Raw genomic sequence first — 10,787 nt, forward strand, 5'->3', positions numbered from 1 at the left:
GTGTTTGATTGACAGGTGAACGAGTAGCAGGGAAATCTGAACAAACAACATCTGAAAGGAATAAAGATTTAAACAATTACCTCTTTAAAATATCTCACAACCAAAGGCTCTATTTTACTGTATTGGATTCTATTGACAAAAAAGAAGCATTTTAGAGTAATAAAGAGCACTTCAAAAGCCATACTACACACATTAGAATACATCAGATTTGTAAAGCGCTATTTGAAGTCATCAAAGACGACTTACATAGAACACAAATAAATCCTGTAAGAAACAGTTTGTATATGTTGCTGCAGGCGATAAGCACCCAATATTTTTATTTAGAATGAATTAGTCATCCCTGTTTCAAATGAAATCAGAATTGATGGGCCAACACTGCATGACTTTGTTTATTCCAGATTTACTTTTTGAGTCCATAAAACCAAACCTTGTGTATAACACCCAATATAACCAATCGGGTAACCAAATTAATAACCAAATGCATTAAAATTCAGACTTTTATCAAAGGAAACATAGTGACACAAACCAACACAAAGCTTTTTTGTGCAACTCGCAACTTTATTTTTTTTGTTCCACTTTGTTCCACTGCTTTACAGATTATGAAAACAGTTTATGAAACATGTACAGTGTTTATAAGAAGTAAGTGATTAAGATTTCTGCTTTCTACCCATTTGTTGTATGGAAATTAAAAAATATAGCTCTTCGTAGCATAAGTACTAGTACCTTATAGATTTTATACCAATGGAACCCCCCCTCCCCTCCCCATTTTGTACATTTTAATTCTTGACAATGAACCTGGTGAGGATTTTTGTAAGGATCACTGAATAAAGTCACAAGGACAAGGTCAGAACGGTTTCTAGCGTTTGTTTACAATCAATACAAGAAAAAAAACTTTCAAGAATTTTCAGAATAATTTTCACTTTATGATCATATGATCATGACATGTCACAAATGATTTAAACATCCAAGTAATATTGTACAACACTGAATATAATGTAAACAATGTCACTGTGATGAAACTACTTCATAGAGTAATGCAAAGCTTATTAAGACAATTAGGATAACTTCTAGCCCGCGGCTGCATTAGAGCTGGTAATAAACACGTCAATTTAATTAAAATAAATACTTCATGTATTCAATAAAATGTACTATGTTTCGGCCCTGGCTGAACCAAAAGTACACAGTCCAGCGGTAATAGACAGTAAATCACAAGGACATCAGAATATAATGATTTCACAGGATCACAGTTTTATCAGATAGTATTATCTGATCAGTTCATCTTCAAAAGCTTCTTTGTAAACATCCATGACACATTTAGAGTATTTAAACATTATTCCCATTAAACGTAATTCCCATGTATAGCTACATGGATAAAACAGCTACCAGACGGTCCTGAACCAAAAGCCAAATGAAAGCTGTGAGCTGGACTAATGCAAGTGGGGTGCTATTAAACCTGCTGTGACCTTTGGCCGTGTTTCTTGTTGCACATCTGTTAAATCAACAACTTGATAAATATCAACGGGGGGGAGATGCCTTGGAATTTACTAAAAGTTGTCAGCCTAACAAACTATGTTAGTGTCTACTGGGAAACAAGACAAGAGGCTTGACTACCTTAGCTGATTCAAATAGTGTGCAACAAACCAAAGAAAAGAGTATTTTCTCAAACTGCTGAATCTGCAAGTTTCCAGGAAGGAAGAGGAACGTAACAACTTATCTGACAGAAGAGACAAAACTGAAAAGTGCTGGTGAGGCAGTTTTGGTTAACAGTCTAGACAAAACCCTGGTTTCTGATCAACAGTCAGACCACAAGATTAAGGATCACCTAACAAGACTGTAGAATACTTTATTGATCCTCTCAGGGAAATTGTTCAGTTGCAGTTGGTTAAAGTTAGATTCACGGTAAAAAAATAAATAATTATAAGACTAAGAAAAGAGCTGGCCACTCATTTTTGCAGCTGTGTGAACTAAATTTGATGAAGAGATATAATCTATAAAAGGCTGATGTGATAACACGATGGAATGAAAATGATTTTTTCTAGTCAACACTTTGTAACTCTGTGATTGAAATAAATGGAATCATTAGTGGATATACTTTTTGAACTATATAGCTACTTAAGTGTTGAACGCTTGGTTTATTACCTCAGGAGAAGAAGTGTGGATGTTATGTTATCTAAGTTAGTTAGTTTCCATGGAAAGGGAGAGTTAAGGTATTGTTTACATCAGAGAGGTTTGATTATAAGGCTGACGAATTCACTGCAGTCTTGTGAAGGTGTGTACCTAGTAAGACATTTGAACTTTATATGCACACAAACATGTCAAAGTTGATGCATTGTTCACAGTCAACCAAATTGATGCCAGGCAAATGAAGTCAAATGCCACGAGGAGCAATTTTCCATTGCATTCACAGTGCCTTTGCAAATGCTCGGCATCTTTCCCCAGCATTATGGTGTCGTCATGGAGCGCCAGCTGATCATAAAAGATGGCTAAATTTAGTGTCAGTGCTCATCACATTAGCTTTAAAGTTAATTATGGAAAATAACAAGTGATAGAGCCCCTGTTTCCTAATCAGAAGACAACAAGTAAGCTACTAAAAAACGGAATTTGACATGTAAAAGGCTGAAATCAACACTATCAGATCAAGTGCAAAAGAATCATTACACAAACGCTGTCCACTGCTGTTGTTGCTCTATAATGGATTGTGTTGTAAAGTGTTTAACCTTTACTCGCTCTCTCTGTTCATCTCTGTGTGTCGAGTGTCGGCGGTTGGTACACGGGAACCCCTGGGTCAACCAGACGAGGGCGACCTCTGATGATGTCAGCAGCCTTCTCTGCAATCATGATGGTTGGAGCGTTCAGGTTGCCGCTGACGATGCTGGGCATGATGGAGGCGTCGACCACACGCAGCTGCTCCAGGCCCAGAACACGCGTGTTCGAGTCGACAACCGCCATCGGGTCGGATGGCGAGCCCATCTTGCAGGTGCAGGACGGGTGGTAGGCGCTGTCAGCTTTTTGCCGAACAAAGGCGTCAATGTCGGCGTCGGATTGGACCTGAGCACCGGGTAGGACTTCGGGACCACGGAACGGGTCAAAGGCCTTCTGGGTAAAAATCTCTCTGGAGAGTTTGACACACTCCCTGAACTCCCACACATCAATATCTGGGAGGAGAGGAAACGTTTTGAATGGATTTAATATGAGCAGTTTAACCCAACTCCAGGTCTCATAGAGAGTTTGTTCTCTTAGGAAAGAGACTGAATCCTACCGGTGGAGAGATAGTTTGGCTGGAGAATCGGGTGATCCAAAGGGTTGGCGCTTTTCAGCTTCATCCAGCCGATACTGGTGCTTCTCATTGGACCGACATGAACCTACAGAACAAACAGAAACACTTATGTCTATGGTATGTTTTGTATCCAAACTTCAAAGCCATACTGTACTGTTAGACTTTCTTCCCCCCATACTGACGGTGAGAAGATCCCTTTCAAACACAGCTTCATTAAGACAAAACTAAACCAACATATATTAACTTTATTTTTGCAATGAAACATATTCCTTAAAAACTGACTGCGTGTTTTTTTCTGCTAAATGACAAATGAAAGGTGTTGTCAGTAGAGCATCCACTGGTTTTTTGACTATGCCTGCATTCAGTTGACACTTTCTAAACAACAGGCCTATTGTTTTGTTCCGTTCTACAGATGTTAACCATTATGCCGTTTCCTGTTATCGCATTCGGCATGCATGGTTCTATCTTTGTGGGGAGCTGTCACTGACATCATGCATTCCCTAGCCCCTTACCCTAACCTTAACCCTAACCATCGCAACTAAATGCCTAACCTTAACCTTTGCCTAACCTAATTCTAACCCCAAAACCAAGTCCTAACCCTCAAACAGCCCTTTAAAAGTTTTACTGCACACGAACGCACAAACCTGATATGCCTCGACCTTGGAGGCAACTCGTCCGTGGTCGATGACCTGTGAGGGCAGGAAGTGAAACTGGATGTCGGGGTGAGCGACGTGTGGCCGACTGCGGATGAATCCTCCACTCTCCATGTGGGCTGTTGCTCCGTAACCTAGGGGACAGTTGTCATGGTAATTGAAAAAGTGGGACACAGTGTCAGACAAGCAGCGTTGGTCTTTTCCCACTCAGATACTTGCTTCAAGTATATATAATATAGTACATGCTTCAGACAGAAATACTTCATATGCACACTCTGAGAGTGTAATGGTGGGTTGTATTGTCAGACTGTGCTGGGATATTTCTGCCTTGTCTTTTCTGCCAGGGGTGTGATCTATAGAAATCTATCTAGAAAACTAAACCAACATTTATTTTTAACCTTATTTGTGCAGTAAATGCTCTTCTTGTGCATTAGGAGCAACCACACTGATAAATCAGAGTTTCTTACAAAACATATTCCCTGAAAACTCTGACTGCGTTTTTTTCTGCTAAATGACAAAAGAAAAGTGTTGCCAGTAGAGCATCCACTGTGTTTTCAACTATGCCTACATTCAGTTAATACTTTCTAAACAACCAGGCCTACTGTTTTGTTCAGTTCTACAGGTGTAACCAATTATGCCGTTTTGTTTTTATTGCACACATTAACTCACAAAAAAAAAACAGCCCATTCTTCAAAAACAAAGAACCCAAAGCCTTTAGTAGAACTTCAACAGAATTCTAACACATAGTACATACAGTACCTCCTAACTCGCAGGTTTAGTTCTCTGGAAAACAGCTCAACATAATGTTTATATAACTGTCATAACTGCACTGCTTCTCTGGAAATATCTAGGAAGCTAAGTGAATACATCACTTTGTGCCTTGGAATTCTTTGTGACCCACCGTTGATAAATAAACAGCCCACACACACACGCACACCCATACACACACACAGACGCCCCACAGGTATACTTCTCTAGCAAAACAGCTGTCTGGCTGCCATTGATACCCCACCTCACACAACGGCAGCATTTCCTGCCATGACCATCTGTACCAAGCTCACCCAGCAGCCCCCAGACTGTATTCTGTGCCCGTTAACATAACATTTCACTACACGATTTGTCAGTCCTGATTAAGAAAGCTCTTTAAAATAATACCGGTGGTGGAATTTCCGGAAACACCACGTGGTGTTATGATGACGACTAAAGAGAAAGTTTAGACAACATCAGGTCTTTCACAGGTCACAGGTCGGGGGACAGGAATATCCGGCCAGTCTCTAATAACCAAACCTGTTCATGTATAGTTATGGTTGTGTCTCTACAGATTCTGCTTGATAATGGAATGTTTTGTCTCGGGACTGTCTCCTTTTGGAAGTCGGTGGGGCAGCCACACTTTGGCATACTTTCAATCATCTGTATTTAGGGGACTGCAATATTAAGGTTACCTTAAAAGTTCAGCTAAACATATCACCTCCAGCATGAGTTTAAATACACATTCAGGAGGACAGGAACTTAAGAGTTGGAACAGCACTGCACAATAACACACCGTGGTTAAACTGTACTGCCTGCTTAATTGTCTCTTCAATTGAGTGTTCATTAAATGCTCCGGTGTAAGTCATGAGTCTCCTGAACCTTATTCAAGTGTGTGAAACAAGTTGTGCAGCTCCGGAGTTTTTCCTTAACAACCCCCATGATTGCTGTTGTGATGTAAATAACGGCCTCTCTACCCGTATCTGCCAGCCCTCAGCCTTTGAAAAGAATCAATGCTGCAGGCCGGCACACCGTTAACCCCCCCGGCACACAGCCTGCATGAGCAATGTGCAGCGACTACCTCGCTAAACCTGCTGCGACTCGCACATGTGTGCAATCCCCACTGACAGAGTTGCTGCCGTGATGCTGCTGAAGCTCTTGCCTTTGGTAATTGCAAAGCAAAATAGAAATTCACTAGTTGTGTACAACATTTGGGAGAATGTTGTGTGTTTTGGTTACCAGTAAACCGAGTGAGCCACTCGAGACCAATCTTGACCATGTTGAAAGGTTTCTGGGCCTTGTACAGGGTGATAGGCTGAGTGCACTGCTGCTGGATGTACAGCTCCAAATGATCCTGCAGGTTACTCCCAACACCTGAGGAACAAGAGAGGAAGGCAATGAGAGAGAGGCATTGTGGTCTGTTTATAAGCATGGAACAGGTGGACATGAATCACTCTTTTAGTCTGTTTGATGTGTTTAATGTGCTCATATAAAAAAAAGCTGGGAAAACTCTATAAAACATAAATCTTTTATTTAAAATTGCTATATAACTTTTTCCTCATTTCAGTTTGATAAAGCTAGGCATTGTGAATGCTTGCATAGCTAAAACAGTGTACAAAATGTACCTGGTAGGTGCTGAACTACAGGGATGCCAAGTTGTTTCAGGTCATCGGCGTTTCCCACCCCAGACAGCATGAGAAGCTGAGGGGAGTTAATGGCTCCTCCACTTAATATCACTTCTTTATCAGCAAATGCCTGAAGAGCAACCGGCATAAACAAATGAGTGAATCCTTGAACAAGAGTCTACATCCACATTTGCAGCTATGTGATTAGGCACAGTAGTGCTTTTAAATTAACGCTAACATCAGCGTGCATCTTACCCTTTTCTTTTGTCCTTTCTGTGTGTATTCCACACCCACGGCGCGGTTGCCGTCAAACAGGATCTTGGTGGTCAAGCAGTGCACCTCTGTCTTCAGGTTGGGTCGACCCAGGACAGGTCTCAGGTAGGCACTCGCTGTGCTCCACCTCTTTCCTGGACAGATTTGGGCAATGAGATGTAGACTATACTAAAAGATGTGTCAATGCGTATTGGTTATAGAAGTTCCTTTTTCTTTTAACCTTTATAAATAGTCATGTCCATCCAGCCCAAGCCCTCCTGTTGGTGTCCATTCATGTCATCAGTAAAGGGGTATCCGGCCTGCTGCCCCGCCTCAATGAAAGCTCTGTGAAGGGGATGGTTGGTCTTCCCTCTGGACACATGAAGAGGTCCGCTGCCTCCCCGGTACCTAAGTTACACACAAGAAACACAAATTAAATGAGTCCCAAAGATGAGAGCAGTTCCATTTCAAAATGTTGACAATCTATCTATTGGAATTGTGTAAAGGCATTAATGATCTATATTGCAACAATATTAAAAACATACCAGCAGTGCTACCTTTTGTAGAAAGCTGTGTATATGTAGTTATGAGATAACTCGGAAAATGTAAAAACCCCAGCATCAATTAGGCCTGGCATTGACATTATTTTGAGTATGTTGAGGTATGAGTGTGTGTATTCCTTTGTGCATTTAAGATTTGGTTATGCAGTACTCAGTACAAACATTATGTTAATCTACGACTGCAGGATCCGTTTCCTGCGGTTGGCAGGGGATGATAATTCAATTCTCTGAGAAATTACACAACATACTCTTTCACCATAACACAGACACATACATCACATCCACCTGTGATATCTACTTCACAGAATGTCACATTTGTTCCCAGACCACACATGTCTTTATCATTCTGGTAAACATGCAGGTTGATAACTGATGTGCCATCTACCTTGTTCATTTGCATGTGTACCAGTTTCTTGTGCTGAAATTAGATTGGTGACGCACAGCATTTAACCTTTGATGCTCATGCCCAGGCAAATGCGAGAGCTTCACTGTGCCACTGCACATTTATAATATATTGTATTTACCACCCAGGCTGCCTCCTAAAGTCTGGTGAGTCTGCAGGACTAAGGCACTAGCACTGCCAGAGTTAGGGTTCCCCTCAAACTTGATCCATGCATATTACAATGATTTAATAACAGGTCAAATGGCTCCAAAAGGCCTTCAGATTAAAACCAAGTCTTATATTCTTGTTAGGTACCTGTTTTCTCCCAGCTCATGACACTGAGCTTTCCTAAAGTAAGGCAGACAGTGTTTATAATCCCAGCCCTCTGCCCCCTCTGTCTGCCAGCGGTTGTAGTCTTCAGCGTGTCCACGAATGTACACCATGGCGTTGAGTGACGAGGACCCGCCCCAGACACGGCCCCTCGGCCAGTACATTACCCGGTTGTTTAAGTGGGCCTGAGGTAAAGTGTGGTAGTACCAGTTATACCTGATGAGAGAAGAAAATGAAAAGAAACACAGCATGGCATCAAACTGGAAACAATATCTGTCTGCTTAACATTATTGTATTGAGACTGATTGCTGAGTGCCTGACTAATAAGTTGCACCAAGGTGATACATAGATAATTTGTTTAAATTACTAATATCTGTTTCATTTGTGGCAGCTTTTTTTTTTTTTAGATTATTTTTGTTTTTTTTTCCCCTTTATTATACAGAGACAGTGGAAAGACATGTGAAAGGGGCAGAGAGAGTGATGGGGGATGACACGCAGCAAAGGGCCACGGGTTGGATTTGAACCCGCGGCCACTACACAGTGAGCTATAAGTCTCCCCCATTTGTTGCAGCTTTAATAGCATAAAATAGCATAAACTAATATTTGACTTTGTGTGCATTTCTAGAAGTAATAATTCATTTTCTTCTGTAACGACAGAACAGATTTCCTTCTTTCATATTTAAAAAACCTGTAAGTGAGTAAACCGTGTGATAGCATTTTACAGTGGAGTTTTAGAGTGGAGTGTTTGTTCAATTGTACACATCATCTGTATTTGTGTGAAGTTATATTTGGGTTTCCACACACTTGTAAACAGTGTGTTTAGAATGGCAAGAGATATCCATCAGTACCAAGACATTTTAAGTGAAATTAATTAGCTACTGTACTTGTCATCACAGAGGTTGTAGGTCAGCGCAGCTGGCATGTGGATCTTCCATGAGAGTCGCAAGCTGCCTAACACCAAGTCCTTAGGCCCAGCCTCCAGCTGCAGCACAGACTCATGGGTATCCTCACTGAGACGGTTGGCAAGGACGCAGCCCGCTGACCCTGCCCCTACGATGATATAACTGTAGGACGGGGTTTTCTGATTGGCTGTAGGTGATGATGAAGCATTCAGATGAGCAGCTGTGGCACTAAAGCATCTGTAATGGTTTGAGGGTGCACAGGAGAAGGACTGGCCCATGTTTCTGGTCCTGTGGTCAAATTCTAGCAAACCGGTAAACAAGCACCTGCCATTCCTTGTAAATCTCCCTTGAGTCACAACTCGTCGGGCTCCAGTTTGGCCTAAAGTGGCCAAAAACAACATCCTGGTTCTGGGAGGGTTTTCTTCATTCACTGTAAATCACAACAACACACATTAAAGGACGCACTTGAGGGGGGAAGCTGGAACTGGCATTCAAACTAGTATAACTGACAGTTAAATTAAATAATTACAAAACTACTTTGGGGCTGTCAACATATTTAATGAAAAGGTAAAACACTGGTTAAAACCAAACTAGCGATCACTGAACACTGATCATGTACGTGTGCAGGCATTCATGCACATGGACATGTACACACAGATAGGAAAAGGAACACATATATAAACATATATACTCATAAAGACTACATGCATGCATGCACACAGACACACCCATTACATTATGCACATGTATACACATTACCAGTACTGTGTAAAATATACACACATACACAATACATGTAAAATGATTGTAATGGGATGTAAATATTGTAATTTATATGATTATGCCATATATGAGACTGTTACTTTTTATCATGTGTTGAATTTAACTAATGTACTTTTGGTAATGATGTGTTATGACCTTGCCTTGGCTAGAAAAACTACATGCCACGCATCTCTATCGGGTTTTTGTAACCTGTTAAAATGCCTTTGGCATAAACTAATAAAAAGTATGAACAGGTCCAAAAGTAGGCTAACACTCCTCTGCGTACTATCTAACTAAGTGTGCAGACTGTGGGTCGCAGAGAGGATTTTGATTGATATTGTATTTTATTACTTCAGCCACACCTTGTCCTTCTTATAGTCCTAATTCAGTCTCACCAGCAGTTTAATGAACAACTAGAAATACCTGACCTGGAGGTCCGGGTATTTATTCTTTGTGTCGCTCCGCTCTGCTGCAGGTTAAAAGGGGAATGTGGTCATTTTGTCATTTTGTGCAGAGGAGCAACAGGAAAACTTTTGTCTGCGTGTGTGAGGTCTACTCTGTAAAACATGTCACAGAGCAAAGGCAGCAATCAAGCAGATCAATCTGATCCTGACTGTAAATGTTTTATTACAAGGACAAACGTACATTTAGTCTCAATCAGAAAAAAGCGAACGTTTCGGGACTGTCATAGCAATAAACCAGCCAATGACAAGATTATCTCAGCAAACAGCCTGAAATGTCGGCAAATGCCTTCTAATAAACGGAGACACCACACTTGTTGAACACATTTACACATGATGTCTCCAACTTTCACTAACTTATGTTGCAGGGCTATTCTGAAGTGAATGTTGACGATGAAAGGCCAATTTCGCAACAGTTAGCTTATCAGTGTTACAGTCTGGAGTCTAGCTAACTGCTACAGTACCGAGCTACATTTTAGACACAGTGCTGCTTGATAAATCCCATTCCAAAGGCTTTTAACAGTTTTTACCCGTTTAAAGATAAAGTTGACATCGCTGTTAAGGACTTTTTAAGGGGTTTACCGTTGGGTTTGTATTGACTGACCATTTAAATCGTGGTTTACAGCAGTGCAAGGAAATAACTGCATAGAAGTTAATTTACTTTACAATTTTCGTTTAATTTAAAGCGAGGAGAGGCCGTCGTAGTTTAACGCCAACACAGACGCGAGCAGCGGAATTTGCATTAGAAAAAGCAGACCTTACCTTTCGCTCCTTTCCGCTGAAAGTAATAAAGTAGCGGAGCTAGACAGTTGTGGGCGGGGCTTAGGGGGCAGAAC

The 10,787-nt window shown here is 41.1% G+C and overlaps 1 protein-coding gene across 2 annotated transcripts; it reads right to left on the reverse strand.

The window, feature by feature from the left end:
• Nucleotides 1–577: 577 nt before the first annotated feature.
• Nucleotides 578–10,785, reverse strand: chdh (choline dehydrogenase). Of its 2 annotated transcripts, XR_004657258.1 has the most exons (11): nucleotides 10,714–10,785; nucleotides 8,711–9,158; nucleotides 7,812–8,042; nucleotides 6,796–6,962; nucleotides 6,558–6,709; nucleotides 6,303–6,432; nucleotides 5,917–6,051; nucleotides 3,922–4,064; nucleotides 3,260–3,362; nucleotides 1,833–3,155; nucleotides 578–1,768 (listed from the first exon to the last, which is right to left on the reverse strand). XR_004657258.1 is itself a non-coding variant. In XM_034876505.1 (10 exons), exons 2-10 carry the CDS (start codon nucleotides 9,127–9,129, stop codon nucleotides 2,737–2,739), a joined length of 1,899 nt encoding a protein of 632 aa, XP_034732396.1. In that variant the 5' UTR covers nucleotides 9,130–9,158; nucleotides 10,714–10,785; the 3' UTR covers nucleotides 578–2,736. The 2 variants fall into 2 exon arrangements, 1 of the variants encoding a protein (XP_034732396.1); XM_034876505.1 differs by having other exon boundaries at nucleotides 578–3,155.
• Between the last annotated feature and the right edge of the window lie 2 nt (nucleotides 10,786–10,787).

Source organism: Etheostoma cragini, chromosome 7 (assembly GCF_013103735.1).
Source record: "Etheostoma cragini isolate CJK2018 chromosome 7, CSU_Ecrag_1.0, whole genome shotgun sequence".
NCBI classification, from domain to species: Eukaryota; Metazoa; Chordata; class Actinopteri; order Perciformes; family Percidae; genus Etheostoma; species Etheostoma cragini.

Bases quoted from the DNA above. Each gene is read 5' to 3' on its own strand.
- chdh (XM_034876505.1), bottom strand. From the start codon at position 9,129: ATGTTGTTTTTGGCCACTTTAGGCCAAACTGGAGCCCGACGAGTTGTG. The intron at 6,052-6,302 runs GTACATTTTGTA...CTTGTTCCTCAG, and splicing joins TGTAGTTCAGCACCTACCAG to GTGTTGGGAGTAACCTGCAG. The intron at 4,065-5,916 runs GTAACCAAAACA...ACTGTCCCCTAG, and splicing joins GTGGCTCACTCGGTTTACTG to GTTACGGAGCAACAGCCCAC.